The following is a 16,757-nucleotide window of genomic DNA, read 5'->3' on the forward strand; positions in this document are numbered from 1 at the left end:
TGTGGGACATTTTTTGTAGATATAAATACGCCGGTCTTCGTGACTTAACGCAGGCAATTTTTTGGCTATTCAGTAATAATACAAAGTAATTTTGAATTTTTCGACATAATACAGTGTTGTACTGGGGGTGCGATATGTAGGAGAAAGTTATTATTTCAGTCAGAGGAGATTCCAAAGTTGATTGTCTGGAGCATGAAGCGATGTTCGCTATCGTCGCTTGAAAAGTATAGATATGTAGAAGAAAGTTCTTTTTCTTCAGTCAGAGAGGTTCTACAGTATTTTTCATGAAGATTCTTTTACCTTAGTGGCATTCCCCAAGCTCGACGGGATCAACAATTTCGGGTAGTAACCAGTCCATATAAATGAAATTAGTTTGTCTATTTTTTTCCCAAATGTATCATCTATAAGTATGATTACTGTTTTGAGGTGATGATTTTCACCACTCCACACACACAGCAATATACACTGTGCTCAACACGTGACATGGAGACCTTGGATCTGGTCATACCAGTTACCATTTGTTAATTTCAGTAGTTTTAGTTTCTTTTCATAATTCTACATCTGAATTTTCGTTCTTTGATCCTTTCAAGTCCATTTCTAAGACTTCAACCGGGCACTTTTATTTCACTTTACTTAAGATGAACATTGGGTGAAAAATTAAAGACAAACTATTTCAAAATTGAAAATACAACTGAAATATAGATGCAGAGAAAAACCAGAAAAAATAAGACCAGCACTGAATCGAACCCAGGCCTCGGTATTCCGTACCGCGTGCTATATACCGCTACACACCACTGCTGGTCCACCAGCAGTGGCCAGCAGTGTGGTTACCGGCAGTGGTGTAGCGGTATAGCACGCGGTCGGAATACGAGGACCTGGGTCGATTCCAGTGCTGGTCTTATTCTGGTTTTCGGTGCATCTATATTTCAGTTTGTATTTTCAATTTAGGTTTACGGATGACCGTAAAGAGAAAAAAAATTGGAAATGGAAATAAAAAATATAAAAAGATTCCAAAAAACAATCTTGATTACGTGAAGGTAAATTACAAATCGAAGTCCCTATAATAAGTAAGTCGCTGATAAGGTAGCGGTAGGCGTCGTAATGTACGGTCTGGTACAACACGGACCGCATTCCAATTGCAATCCGGCTGTAAATGAGAACTACATCAGAACTGCGTAAGAACTGCCTCCGACTGCCTAAATGGCAGTTGGAATGCAGTCCTCTGACAGTCGGGTCCAGTGCTGGTGCAGTTGTACTAACTGCGCAATAAACTGCATCCAAACTCCATTTTGCAGCCGGATTGCAGTTGGAGTACATGTTTTTGTCAATAATTTACTAGTGCAACCAATGCAACCATCTTATTTATTAAATAATTTATGTTAAATAACTTGGCTGAATGCAAGATATTACCTTTGCCTGCAAAAAAGTGAGAAATCTAAACTTAGATCGAAACTGTGCATCTACTATCAGAAATGTCAGTGAAACTGTCAAAGGGATCAAGCAGGGCTACTACGAAACTCGAAACTAGAAGTTCGTGTCATGCGGTCCCTCTGACACTTATACTATTTAATACGAGAGCGAGAGGGACGGTACGATACGAACTTCGAGTTTCGAGTTTCTTAGTAGCCGCAAGTTCGCCGCATGTTCGCCGTGAGTAGTATAGGTTATACAACGTGCCTACAATTTGTATGGCAGTCGCGTAGAACTGACGAAGCCGTCCGCGTCCGTGAGCAGCCGAGCCCGCGCCAAACAGCTGCGGTCGTAGTACGTATGTGAAATCCGCTCAGCAGGGCTGCACGAAACTCGAAGATCGTGGGTTGCGGTCCCTCTGACCACTTATACTATTTAATAACGAGAGCGAAGGGATGGTACGATACGAACTTCGAGTTTCGAGTTTCATAGTAGCCGCAAGGTTCGCCGCATTTCGCCGTAGTAGTATAGGTTTATACAACGTGCCTAAAATTTGTATGGCAGTCGCGGTAGATATCTGGACGAAGCCGTCCGCTTCCATAGCAGCCGAGGCCCGCGCCAACCCAGCTTGCGTCGTAGTACGAATGTGAAATCCGCTCAGCAGTGCTGCTAACGAAACTCGAAGATCGTGGGTTGCGGTCTTCTGACATTTATACTATTTAGTACGAGATCGAGAGGGACCGCACGACACGAACTTCGAGTTTGGAGTTTCGTAGTACCCTGCTGACTCGGCCACTCCGGCCGGTCGGTCATTAGTGTGTGGTAGGTAATTCGTTTAGGTACTCTAATGCTTCTCATAGTGTCTGAGTTCACTTATGCGTTTCTCTTCGCTTAACTTTTTTAATACTGCGATTACCATATTATTTGCTCTCAAAGTAGTACTAGCGCGTTAGAAAAATGTGCACAGGTCCGTCGTCGACTACGTACACGCGTGTAATGGCGACTGGGAAATACTTGGCCGCCGCCGCGCGCTAGAACCGTTTATTTGCCAAAGACGAAATAAATTGGTATGATGATGTACTCAACCTATTGAAAATCTATGAAGCATAAATCTAAATCTACTAAAAACTATTTAATAAGCAAATTTTGTGTTGATATTCATAATATTTTATAATATGGTTTAACGTGTAAACGAAGGCTCTTTTTTCAAAAAATAATCTATCGAGGTTTTTGTCAGCAATCGTGTTTTTGATGAAGTCAAAAACTAGCTAAGAACTGAAAATATACATAAAAATTGCAGTTGTAAGTATTGTGTAAGTATATTTAAATATTTTCTAAAAATTGTAGTTTCACTACGTACGCGCTTAAATGTTTTGAGGAATGTTTGGCTCAAGTTTTACTTGACACAATGTTTTAGACTATCGCGGTCATTCATCATTATACTTTTTTTTTTTTCATTGTCGTCTCGTGATCGAGGCGCATGCAACTGTGCCGAAATATCGAGTTTCTCTAAAATCGAGGTACGCGGAACTAAACCTGAATTTAATTTATAAAGTTTTACTTGACTCTGTTCGTTGTTCAGTTTGAGAAATTTAAAAAAAAGGCGAATGCTCGAGATTCCTTTGCTAGTCTATGCTCATGCTCAACTGTATCTCAACTGGGTGATAACAGCACTTCGTTGTTTTTTTTTCTTAAGGCTTACGGGACTTACGTGTAAAGATACGTTTCATTAGTGACTTTGCAAGTGTACTGCACACACGAATCAGTTGGTGAGTAAGGTCTGTTGTACTCCAGTACGCGTTTTAGCACCGGCACGTAGCATCCTTTTTGATCTAGTAAAACCACAGATACAGCTAATAATTAATAAATAAATATGGTACCTATGCATATGCGTAATATCAGTTTTGGAAAATTTTCAAAATAACGGAGCCATGTGAGTTGAAGACGTAAAAGACAGACTCTCTAGGTCTACGGCTAACAGAACCACTGTTATGAAATTCTAGCAGTGAATTATACATACCACCAAACTCCGGTGGAGTTTCAACATGTGGCAATATCGCAACAGCAGCATTATTAATTTTTACAGCGAAGGCAAGAAAAACAATAAGCCGGAACATTGTGTTAATCTTCAATAACATTGTGTTGGCACAGGTGGACGTAAATAAACACTGTATAAATTCCAAAACAATCTTTACCCAACACTGTTTTGCATCAATAGAAATAAAATTATTAATTATAATTTACGTCAAAAGTAGCAACTTTGCCTACCATGAGAAACTTTGTCATTGTGTACTTTTAGTGACAAAGTAAAATGTATAAGTAAATAAAATGTTCGATAAAAAACAAAGTTAGTTTTAATGTTTGTTTAGTAAGTATATGTACAAAGTTGCTATTGGCTAATATTTAAGTACCTAGGTACCTTTGGACACTATGAGGTCTTCGAGTAAAGTACTTAAAGAAGGCAAAGTTGTCACGTTTGACGTATTCGTAACAACTAAGTTATTGCGAATGAAATAGGAAACTCAAAAATAACGTACCTAATGTTTTGAAATATCTGAGTGCAGGTAATTGAAATAACTATTAAGATCATTGCCCACTACTCCACACTAGTGATGTAGGTAACGAATATCCTATTCCTCACATTCACAATTGTGATTTTTTTATTAAGACATTCATCACGAATGCAAACACAAATGCGAATAAAGTCTGATTGATTGTTTATTTTTTATAATACTAAAAAGTTGTTTTTTTTCGTCACTAGCTCGAAATCGACAATCTCATGAGCAGAGTCGGCCAAAAACTGATGTTCATTATTAAAAACTCGTTATCAAGTCTCAAGACTCATCAAAATCATCCTTAAGCTATTGTTCATTTTCAATTTTCGACTAGTTAACGATTTATCACAGCTGTAATTTCTTATTTATTTTATCAACTCGTAGGTATTTCAAATTCAGCTTCGAATACAGATTAAAACATTTACCTTCTTAAGTAATTTATTTATACAAACGCATTATTGTCATGGTACAATAAAAATTAAAAACTATCCTAAAAATAACTTAACTATAAGTGTATGGTCCACGGAAAGAACATTCCTAGTCACCTTTTTTTAAATTAAGATTTTAATCTCAAAATGTAGAGCTCGCAAAGTACTATGACTTACCATTGAATTAAATAATCTGAAATCAATATAAAATCTTTTTTTTTTATCTTTTACTAAATGGTAACCATAGTAATTGTTCGTGATGACTAACTTTCAAACCGCCATAACTCAAAAAGTTGCTTAGGTAACAAGACACGTTCTTTCCGTGGACCCTTCATTATACAATTCGCCCAAGTCTTGTCCCTGTGGAAGAGTGCCATTTAGGCTGGCTGCATTTCCCCGCTGGATTCTGAACCCAGCGGCATATTCGAGTGATGTGATTTAATAAAATATCAGTGTCTTAATGTGTAGTACGACGTAGTGGGCAGAAACCTTTATGTATTCGTAAACACAAAACATGTATTTTTCAATCAACCACGAAATTGTTTTTTTTTTTAATTTCCTGTCATTGGTTTAACAGCATTAAAATAAACGATTTTTACCGTTCAACTATGATTGACCCACGAACACTGACAAAATAAATAAACAGCAAAGTGCGAGTCGGACGCGTGCGTCCAAAATCCGTACAAATTTATAAACGGCTATAAAAATATAGTGTTTGTAGAGCCCTGCTTTTTAACAAAATGTAAGTAGTAATTAAGATAAGTCTAATTTAAATTGTAACACTAGGCAACCGTAGTTTTTGAGTTTTAATGTACTCGTATGTAGGTACGTCGGATATCCTACTTTTTCTTTTTAGTTACCTAATAGAATTAGATAACCTATTTTATTGCAGGTGGTAGGACCTTGTGCAAGGTCCACCCGGATTGCTACCACCATCTTACTCGCTAATCCTGCCGTGAAGCAGCAGTGCTTGCACTGTTGTGTTTCGGCGTGGAGAGTAAGACAGCCGGTGAAATTACTGACACTTGAGGTATCCCATCTTAGACCTCTAGGTTGGCAACGCATCTGCAATCCCTTTGGCGTTGCAGGTGTCTATGGGCGGTGGTGATCTCTTACCACCAGGAGACCCACATGCTCGTTTGCCATCCAGTCGATAAAAAAAATTGTATGTATGTATGTAGACTCTTTATTGTACAAAATAAGTAAACAAACACAGATGACAAACAATTGTCGCTAATATACCTACCAGCGTGCATAATAAGTGATTTTAAGAATACTAGAATAAGGAGTTATGTATTTTGTGTTTTTGCCAAATAAATAATTACTAATTTTACATTTTGCGAAGCAATTCAGTGGTGCGTGTGAAGTTCCCAATCCGCACTGGGCCCGCGTGGGTACTACGACCCAAGCCCTCTTGTTGTGAGAGGAGGCCTGTGCCCAGCAGTGGGACGTGTATAGGCTGGGATGGACGGATGGATGGAATTTTCTGTAGGTTCGTTGAGACTCGTTATTTTTTAATTCAATTTATTTTTATTCTTAATTGTTGTTATAACAGGAAAATTCCCATGGAATTTATAAAATTCTAGAATATCAATTCAACTGCCAGACCAGGCCAGACCTTATGGTTTATGCATGCAAAGCCGCGGGTAAAACTTACTTTAAAAAAAAACTAATTACATCATCGTGGAATTCATTGAGGAAAAGTTCCACCTTGGTACGTATTTAGTTTTCTCTACTGTATGTATCAACGTCAGTATTAGGTTTTCCCTAAAAATACATTATCCTCATCCACTGATTAAATATTCATACGTTAACATCTTTCTGAGAATATGCTCGAGTTTCCTGTTATTTTGTAACACAAACTAGAACTTTGTTTATCAGACAGTACCTAAAGGTATATTTTAACATATAATTTGCTATAATATTCTTCGATGGAAGCGACGGGAGAAGGCTAGTTTTAACACAAAATAACAGCTTGCAAAAACAAATAATAAATTTTATAGGAGTTATATACAACGCCATTGGGAGCTATGCGGCTCAGTGTTGATCTTCGCGAGTGCAAAATAAAAAAACAGAATGTAAAACTCTAGCATTAAACCCATTTCCCCTTGTCGTGTCTATCCAATCTCGCCGCACCGGCTCGGGTGGCTAAATATGAACGTCTCGGGTAAAATGGTTCGTTTTACGCTCTTGTTGTACAATCTACTATTAACTTTAAATAAGTTTAACTACTTCATAATGAAATGTAAAAAATCCTAGATGCATAAACGTCTAAAGCCAAGCCAAGCCGTAGTAAGCGTGAACTTTTACTTACAAATTCCCTCTTTTTACGGAGACAACAATATGGCATTTTGAGAAATTTCCACGGGATAAGAATTTTGCGATTGAGACGAAGCCGCGGGCGTAAGCTAGCGGATAAAAAATCATGAATAATCTGAAACTGGTTTATAAGAGTGTTCAATTTATTCTCTTCCATCCATTGTTGAACACCTCAATAAATAAATAAATCTACTATTTTTCCCGCTGTAGTGAGGTGAAAAATTGTGTGTTTCGCTCGACTGTAAAGTTGTTTACCATCTCGTGCCTTTGAAACCCTTGGGTACGCTCAGGATTCTTCTTTTGAACCATTTTCTTCGCTTGTGGTTGTGGTAGAATCCTTCGTTTGCCCGGGTTTATAAGCACTCGCGCCAAACAGTAAACTTTCCACCCACCATAACATATAAACTATTTGTTCTGTCTTGTTTTCCCAGCTGCTTTACTGACGTCCTTAACTCGCACGTGTTTAAACATTGCATTTAAAAACTTAAAATTGGTATTTTTTTAAGATGGAAATATATCATATAAAAGGAGGAGTGGCTGTTTCGAAATATTTGTGTATTGCGTTACATCGAGACCGGTTGGTTGATCACAATGAAACTATGCGCTCTGATCATCTTGGCTTCGGCGTCGTACGCGCTGGCCGATGTGGAAAGATTCCCAACCGAAGAAAAACCTCCAGAGTTTGGTTAGTTATTTGATCTATATATGGTCGAAAACGCTTAACGAGCATTTTCGTGCGTAAGAGATAGTTCACACGGAGACATCCGATTCTTTGGCGGAACTAGCTGTTTTTTAAGTTTCCGTAGTAAAGATATAAGTAAAGATACGTATCGTACTTTGAGGTAGTTATTACTCATTTTTAGCGTGATAAGTCCCGGTTGTGGTAGTAGTTATGAGTGAAAGTCACAAAAGTTTAATACATTACATTTATACTTGTATTATTACATTTTAATTGTTATTTCCAGCCGACCAAGAAGGATGCTACCTGAAGGAAGCTAACAAAGTCTTCCCTTACGATACTCGAGTTGATGCAGATGATGGCTCCTGCACCCAATACCTCTGCTCTAAAAGCAACAATGAAATACAAAAATTCAGGTAAAGGCGTCTTATTTTTTAAATAAATTACCATAAAAGCAAATTGTAAGCAGAATTTCGCCGGTCATTACTACAAACACTATGATCATTATATCGAGCTGAATAATAATGTACTGTACCTGTTTAATAATGTACTTCAGGGTACAGGCCTCCTATCAGAATTATACTCAATGTAGTATAAGTTGTATAATTATGCTGAGGGACCTATTTAGCGTCATGTATGTCTGTTTCTCGTCTCTTCTGTCGTGTTTTTCTGTTGTTCAGTGATTGTGATGTTTCACGACGATAGTTTTTTCTTTATTTCTTTCTTTCTTTGCACTATATATTTTTTTAGAAGTTATAGAACTCAACTGTACTTATAATATTTATTTAGGTATATATATTTTTTTAATATTATCAAATTTCATCTCTTCTGGTGGTTTATTTTCGTCACCTAGTTTAGCCGTCACGAGATAAGACGCATATTGTCTAGCTTGCTTTATTTTTATTTATTTTTCATTTCAATGGTGGTGTTAAATAATGAATTCCTTATGTTACGAGTATATGCTATGCTGCTAGCCCTAAGGCTGGCAGCTATCTCCATCAATGCATTAGCACAGCTATTCAACGAGGAAATGCTGCCAGTATTTTGGACACGGTGCCTTGGGGGCCACTTTTGTTTTTAATTTAGTTCCAAAGAACTATTTTTTACTTAGTTATTTCATGTAATATTTTTCTACAGTTTCCTCTTTGTCATTTCATCACAACTTAGAAGGCTATACAAGTTAACGAGTAATTGTCGATCGATTAAGAATATTAGTGTTATAGGTATATCTGTTCCCAAATATTTTAAATATGGCACAAAAACAATATTTTCAGACACAATTTTAAAGGTCGTTCCTTAAAGTAACCATATTGCTAGGGTATACTATAATTATTATATTTTGTATGAGTTGTGTTTAATTTACAATTAGCTGTCCATAAAAAGCTTTAAGATCCAAGTGGGCGTTTTAAAAAAAAAGTTACCTTTTTTTTCCGAGTTTTTATCGGAACCATATTTTTTCCAAAATTAAAAAAAAAACACCTTTTTATAAAACGCCGTACGATTTCAAATTATAGAAAAACTAACGTTACAAACATTTTTTTACAGTTGCGAACCAGTACCCATCCTTTACGGCTGCAAAACTGTTTTAGATTTAACTAAAGGTTATCCTGGCTGCTGTCCAAAAGAAGAATGTGACGCTCCAGACTCCTCTTATGCTTCTGCATATGCAAAATCTGAATCTGGAAAGCCACCAGTCACTCAAACATTCGCTTCACCTGGAGCTGCGGCTGCAGCTGCTGCTACATAATTATATTTCTGAGGTTCAGCAATAAACATACTTTTTGAAGTAATTTGTCATGTTTTACTATTAGTGCTGTAAAGGCTGTAATAGTCTTTACCCAGTGATTAAATGAAAAAGATTATATTTTAAAAGTAACCGACATGTATATTTGCAAAAGACATTGACATAAGTAAGAAAACAAAAACTCTTCATTTGAAATCAGCCATAGACAAATTTCTACATAAAGTATGAAAAAAGGTTATCCCTAACAAGTGCCAATTATTTTTCTGCTACATGTAGGTACAGCAGAGGAAACCGAATCACGTCAGAGTGGATTCTTTGGCAATTGCATGGAAGGTCAACATAACATTAATAGCGCAAAGGTTCCGCCCTGTTAGGTACCTACTGTTTTTTCGACTGTACATAATTTTTCTGCAAGCTGTATGCATAATAATACTTTTATTTGAGATTGTGGAGTTGGAAAAATGTATGGTTAGCAATTATTTTGACGTTGAGACGACGGTATGAATTCAACTGTTGGCAGAGGCACCTCGTTAATTCATATTTCCAAACAATCCTTATCTTTTTGGAACAAATTTGTAGTGGCTAACGCATACAGTACCCACAACGCATATAAACGTCTTCGTAAATTTCTTCCGGTGCCGCTGTCAAAATTTTGCAGACAATTGAACGAACATGTGTGTTCCAGGCATTTGAACAATTATTGAGTGTTTATTGCAATATTTTTCCAGTTCTTTTATTCCTTAAACAGTTTGCACAGCATACGTACACCTACGTAAATATTATGATCTAAAGTTTGTTAGGTGCTACGATGTTTGCCCCAAATAATGGTTCTTTACACAAAAACTTTTGATTTATGCGGCCAAAGCGTACATTAATAATCACAGGGTTCGATACAAACTATTGCAATCGTAACTTTGCGTGATTATTAAGTTATTGTCAGATTATTATCTCAAATCGTGCGTCCGATACATTTGTCCTAGCATATATTGTAATATCTATATTTTATCAACCGACTCAAGTTGAAAATGACGTAATTCCACTGACATCCGCAAATATGTATGTACACAAACAGATGACCATAGACTTAGTCAGAAGAGGAACAGAAATGTCATCGATTGTCTCACTTACAGAACTAATATCGCCACTATTCCAGGATTCATCAATAAAAACGGTTTGATGGGAACTAAATCATTTTTTTGCGACGTTATATTATCAAGGAGGGGAATTTTCATAGCAAAAATCAAATATCAATAGGGATTGGCCATTGTGTTTTATCGACTGTCGATGTTCAATTGTTAGTCAGCACGTTAGGTTTTAGGTAACGAAATTAGACCTGTAATGGGGGAGGCCTTTGTCCTGCAGTGGGATACTATAGGCTACCAAAAACCTGTGTGTGTATTACAATTTAAACATAAAACCGAAACGGAAATGTTAAACAGTGTAAGTGTGTGATGATAGACTAACCTTCATTCAAAATAACAGAATCGAAATCTATATCTGTTCTAATTTGTATATTTTCTTCATCTTGTCTGTAGTAACAAAGATTTGTCATTATTTTCTCTACATTGTCACCATTTAAACTAAGAGAAATAAGAGAATAATTTAAAATTAAGAGAAGGATATTACTTTATCCATTTGTTAATCGTTTTTCTTTTACGATTAACCATCTTGGTTAACACGGGAACCTAATAAAATAATACTTAAAGTACAATTCAATAGAATCTGTCAATTTTCTACATATTTAAGACACCCTATCGTGGGCACACTTGATTATATATGTCCCTGTTGTTGCAATTATCATCTAAAAAGAATCAAAAAAGAATAATAGTCACATCACAAAGCCTTAGGCAGCCCGGTGTTTATATTAGTAGGCTAGAAGTGTCTACAGGATTGTCAGATTCTATTGAATTGGAGTTTATGAAAACACAAGCGACATCAAATGTCAAATGTGACGTGCCGTAATTTATTTTAATAAAGAGACGCAAGTGGCTTATCAAAGAGGTCAAATGTTTCAGAATAATGTTAAAGGTCGGTAACATGCGAAAAATTGATAACTGGAATAGTCGATAAAACACAATGGTCAATCACTCGAGACATTTGATTTTTGCTATGAGAATTCCACTCCTTCGTTATGATTAACAGAAGAATATATTACCTAATCTACGTCATTGTCATCGATAATAATGAAAATATCTATTTTTATAGTAATAATAATAATTGATATTTATTTCTAAAACTCAAGGCTTCATTAATATTAAGAATAATTAAGTAAATAAAAATATTTAAAATTGAAATTAAATGCAATCAACTAATTTACAATGAAAAAATATTTTTGGGTCTGAGGTTTTCAGTTATTTAATGGACGACTGGATGGCCAAGTGGTTAGAGAACCTGACTGAGAAGCTTGAGGTCCCGGGTTCGATTCCCGGCCGGGGCAGATATTTGTATGAATAATACAAATGTTTGTCCTCGGGTCTTGGATGTATAATATGTATTCAAGTATGTATTTATCTATATAAGTATGTTTATTCGTTGCCTAGTATCCATAGTACAAGCTTTGTATTTTACTTCGTTGGGCATACGCCTCTCCAATCAGTATCCATCCGGATCGGTTGTCCGTATCTCTCTTCTCCAGCAGGGCTACTACGATACTCGAAACTCGAAGTTCGTATCGTACCGTCCCTTTCGCTCTCGTATTAAATAGTATAAGTGTCACAGGGACCGCACGACACGAACTTCGAGTTTCGAGTTTAATGGTAGCCCTGCAGCCGTCTCCCTTATGACATCGGACCATCGGGTAGATGGTCTACCCTCACTCTTTCACATATATATATATATACATGAAGTTAAATGAAAGCTTTTAAAAACCAAGCGGTAAATAAACCGGGAACGCCTCAAAGTCCCAAATATAGCTGTCTCGGAGGCTAGGTCCTTGGGGTAAGGGTGCGCTGGCGCTACACAGGGAGCTCAGCAATAGGTTAAGAGAGGCAACAGGCAACCCTCGCGCCGGCAGCTTTCACGCGCAAAGAATCGCAATCGCAGCTCAGTGCGCGAATGCTGTCTGCGTGATGGGCACCATGCCAAGAGGCCCACCTCTCTTTTTTAATTAAAGTTAAGTTTTAGTTATTGTTATTTTGTACTACAAATTATTCAATAAATACTTTTTCACTTCTCATGCTCGTAAAGTTCGTGTTTATGCTGCATCTAGGGGACGTAAAACGACTTTTCATGCTCTAGTGCATTAAATAAAATCTTCGTCTAAGACCAACATAAGCCCAAGGTAATCAGGTGTCAACAGCCACAAACAAAAAAGTTTCTACATATTTTTTTAATATTTTTAATTTATATAAAACTAGAAATAAATCAATAAAATGAAAAATGGAATTATTATAATAATGCATAAAAAATAAGAGATACATAGAAAGTGAATTATTGTTTCCACTGTTGCTATTTCATTTCCTCGCAATCTAAGAGAAAAGCAGAGTGTGAAACTCGAGCATTAAACCCATTTTCCCCTCGACGTGTCTATCCATCCTCGTCATACCGGCTCGGGTGGCTACATGAACGTCTTGGGTAAAATGGCTCGTTTTATGCTCTTGTTGTACAATCTACTATTGGTATTCTCATAGCGATAAATGAAATAGACCCGGTATTTCTGCTTTTTCACCTTGACTTCTTCAAAACATTATGTTTATTTCAATTATTAATATTTTCAAAGACAGAAACCATACTTAGTTCCTTTAGTAAGACAGTAAATTTTATAATAAACAAAACAAGCTACGAGAATAATCTTTTGTCTGCAAACATTTGTTTGAAAAGTGATACTTAACCACTGCACGGGCTAGTCGCTAGAGGGCGATTCTGAGAGCGTTTCAACTGCCATCATTACAATACTGTTACATAGTTACATTGTTCAGAGATGTTCAGAGATGACGACAAGTTTCGATTAGACAGTGTGAGAAATGTTGTGTATTTAAATTGCGGTAGATTGCCATCGATAATACGGTCGCTTTTAAATTCATAGCTACAGAGTGCTTAATGTAACTAACCTCGCACAATATTAAATATCCTCTCACCATCTTATTAGTTAAGATTAACGTTTAAATTGTAAAAACTGGTTCAGCACAAGTTTGACCGGTCATAAAAGTATTCATAACATGTTAGTACTATTTTGTTTCTGATGTTGTACCTATTCTATGAGAATTACACACAATAAGAATTATATATTACTTGAACTATAAAAAAAAAGATAAAAATAGAAAGAGGGTTTCATGCGAGATGTTTTGTCATATATTACAAAGTAAAAAACTAATTTACACCCGCTTCTTTATTTCCCTAGTAGTTCTTCCCCATTTCATAGATTTTTTGTAAAAGTCAAACTCATTCGTTGCCCACTTTATAATGATTGTGTCTGGTCCATATCCGTCGGTTGAAACGCTTTGTGAATGTCCCTGACATTCGACGTATTTAAAGCTGCGTCAGTATAGTTGTTATTTTAGTCTACTGTTGGTCTGTGCAGTGATCTCTAAGGCTTTGTTGAGAGAATGAATAAATTATTGAATCTCATTTTCGTGGCGGCAGCGGTCGTGAGTGTCTACGCCGCAGTTGGGATTTATCCTGCGGAACCAAAACCACCTGGATTCGGTAAGTTCACGTATCTTTTATAACTATACTAGACTTCACCCGCGGCTTCGCTCGCAGGCGTGATTAGATCCTACAGTTGAATTTACTAAATTCGCATGGGAATTCCCTCAAATTATGGGTGCCGGTTATTGCTTAATATCAGGTCAAATCCTAGCCCGTTTGTTGACGGAGACATACTAACTAGTACATAAAATCTGGGTACGGGAATAAGTATCTATGTCATATTATTATGTGTCATTTTTTACGTCTCTAGCAGTTATATTGTATACATGTACCTCTATATAGTGGTGTATATATAATTATGTGTGTGTATAGTAGCCAGATATTGGTATATCTGCCACAGCAAAGCGAGCATAAATATCTAATACGAACCTATTTCTAGGGCCAGTAAGTAGGACGTGTCGTGTCAGATATTTTTGCGCGCTTCGCTGTGGCATATATTAACAGGGCCGGATTTAGAAGTCCGGAGGCCTTGGGGCAACAAAGGAGTGGAGCACCCCCCCAACCCACCAAATATAGACAAATAGTAGAGAAAGAAGTGGTTTGTTTACTAGTGTTTACTCGTCGGAATTTAAAAAAACCGAAATCTTTATTGTGGGGGCCCCTCTTTTGTGGAGGCCCAGGGGCTGCGGCCCCGGTTGCTCTCCCCTAAATTCGGCTCTGGATATTAATGCAAGTGACTGTACCTATAGATATTTTTTCAGCTGACCAAGAGGGCTGCTACTTAACAATATTCAACGCGGTTTTGCCTTTCAACAAACCGTATTATCCGAGCGATAATAAGTCATGTGAACAATACACTTGTTGGACGAGCGGTGAAACACAAGTATTTTCGTAAGTATTCATTGAGGGTATTTTAAAACAAGCTTTTTAGAAAAATACAGTCATCCATCCATACTATGATGATTACGCTGTTTGTCTGTTACCACTTTACGCTTTAACTGTTGAACTGATTTAGATAAATGTATAAGAAGCCGTGGTGGCCTAGTGGTTTGACCTATCGCCTCTCAAGCAGAGGGTCGTGGGTTCAAACCCCGGCTCGCACCTCTGAGTTTTTCGAAATTCATGTGCGGAATTACATTTAAAATTTACCACGAGCTTTACGGTGAAGGAAAACATCGTGAGGAAACCTGCACAAACCTGCGAAGCAATTCAATGGTGCGTGTGAAGTTCCCAATCCGCACTGGGCCCGCGTGGGAACTAATGGCCCAAGCCCTCTTGTTCTGAGAGGAGGCCTCTGCCCTGCAGTGGGACGTATATAGGTTGGAATGATGATCAGATGATAAAAAGCCGTGGTGGCCTAGTGGTTTGACCTCTCAAGCAGAGGATCATGGGTTTAAACCTGAGCTTGCATCTCTGTGTATGAATATTGCAAAGTGAACAAAATGATGTACGAAAAATGCGAAGCTCATCCTTATGACCTACATACAAAGTAGTCATGGTGCGTTTTGCAAGCTTTTAATTAGGTACGGTGGAAGTACCGGTCGGTTGGGAACCTTAAAACCGTTTTTATTCAGTTGAAATTTGAAGTACCTAATATATAAAAAGTTATAGTATAAAAACAATGTGTTTAATGAGTTTTCAAAAGTTGATATTGAAACAAATAAAGTTTGTAATGTTCTATTACTGTACATTTATGTCAAGCGTATATTTAAACAATAAATGCCCGTAAACGGCACAGTGACCATAAACGGTACTTCTGCCCTAACTTGTTATGTTACTTCGGGTCAAATCTTGAGAATCGAATTTGAATAACTCACTCACTCACTCACTCACTCACTCAGATTGTATTTTTTTTAAAACAAAAGATATATTTGGTTTTTATCAGATGCGGCTCTATTGGATTCCCTCCCAACTGCCGTCTGGTCAAAGACTTAACCTTGGACTACCCCAACTGCTGCGGCCAGATTGTGTGCGATCCTACAACACCCACGGACGGCAGAACTACTGAAGAAACCACTTCGATCACTAAAAGCTCTTAAGATCTAGTAATTACTTCCTTACAAATCCTAATTCCTCATACATCTTTATCAATCATCAAAATAACTCAGAGAATAAGCAAGTTGAAGTGACAGTGGGCTGGCCATTTCTTTGAAGAACTGACAACCGCTGGAGTAAACAAGTTCTTGAGTGGAGACCGCGTCCGCGGCCATACTGAGTGACGATTTGCGAAAGACTGCTGCTAGAAGCTAGATGCGTCGTGCCGAGCACAGGGCGCAATGGCACTCACTGGGGGAGTTCTATGTCCAGCAGTAGATTGCTAGGCTCATGATGATGATAAACTTCCAATTCCACGCATTCTAAAAATCGTGACAGACGGCAAACAGTGACTAATAAAAATGAACCACGGACCAACTGACTGATGAAAGGTTGACTAGCAGAGAACACTCGATAAATCCACATTTGTACTTTGTACACTCCTGTTTGTAACCTATCTATATTTCCTTTACAAGAAATATACAATAATTGCAATAAAGAGTTTTTCTACTACTGATAATAGTAATGATCCGTTTATATAATAAGGTCAAGGATCATTATTATTATCAGTGGTAATCGACCTATTCCTTGAAAGGGCTTATTTTAGAGCTTATTTACAATGTTTTGGGCCAGTAAACCAGGGATCTAAATGAACCCTCATTTCCGGAATATATAAGTACACGCGTAATTATAAAAACATTGGTATTATTATACATTATTTATCTGCCCGCCTGGGTATCGAACTGAGGCCATTTTTATGGTACTAAGGCGTTACTATGCAGAAGTCCATTTTATAGAACTGCAACCTCTTATTAACATGTTAAGCAATATAAATGTGAAAGTTTGTGAGTGAGTGAGTGAGTGAGTGAGTGAGTATGTTTGTTACTTCTTCACGCTCAAACGGCTGGACGGATTTGGATGAAATTTACCAGAAAGTTAGTTAATAACCTGGATTAAAATAAAATGAAAATGAAAATAACAACCGCTGCGCTTATAGTCAT

General features: G+C 37.2%; 2 protein-coding genes across 2 annotated transcripts; both read left to right on the forward strand.

Moving 5' to 3' along the window:
• The first annotated feature begins 7,248 nt into the window (after positions 1-7,248).
• Positions 7,249-9,181, forward strand: LOC141429768 (uncharacterized). Its single transcript, XM_074090292.1, has 3 exons — positions 7,249-7,397; positions 7,678-7,807; positions 8,937-9,181. Exons 1-3 carry the CDS (start codon positions 7,304-7,306, stop codon positions 9,136-9,138), a joined length of 426 nt encoding a protein of 141 aa, XP_073946393.1. The 5' UTR covers positions 7,249-7,303; the 3' UTR covers positions 9,139-9,181.
• A 4,463-nt stretch (positions 9,182-13,644) lies between these two features.
• On the forward strand, positions 13,645-16,257 carry LOC141429769 (uncharacterized). Its single transcript, XM_074090294.1, has 3 exons — positions 13,645-13,779; positions 14,484-14,613; positions 15,608-16,257. Exons 1-3 carry the CDS (start codon positions 13,680-13,682, stop codon positions 15,759-15,761), a joined length of 384 nt encoding a protein of 127 aa, XP_073946395.1. The 5' UTR covers positions 13,645-13,679; the 3' UTR covers positions 15,762-16,257.
• The last annotated feature ends 500 nt before the right edge of the window (positions 16,258-16,757 follow it).

Source organism: Choristoneura fumiferana, chromosome 7 (assembly GCF_025370935.1).
Source record: "Choristoneura fumiferana chromosome 7, NRCan_CFum_1, whole genome shotgun sequence".
In the NCBI taxonomy this organism is placed as follows: Eukaryota; Metazoa; Arthropoda; class Insecta; order Lepidoptera; family Tortricidae; genus Choristoneura; species Choristoneura fumiferana.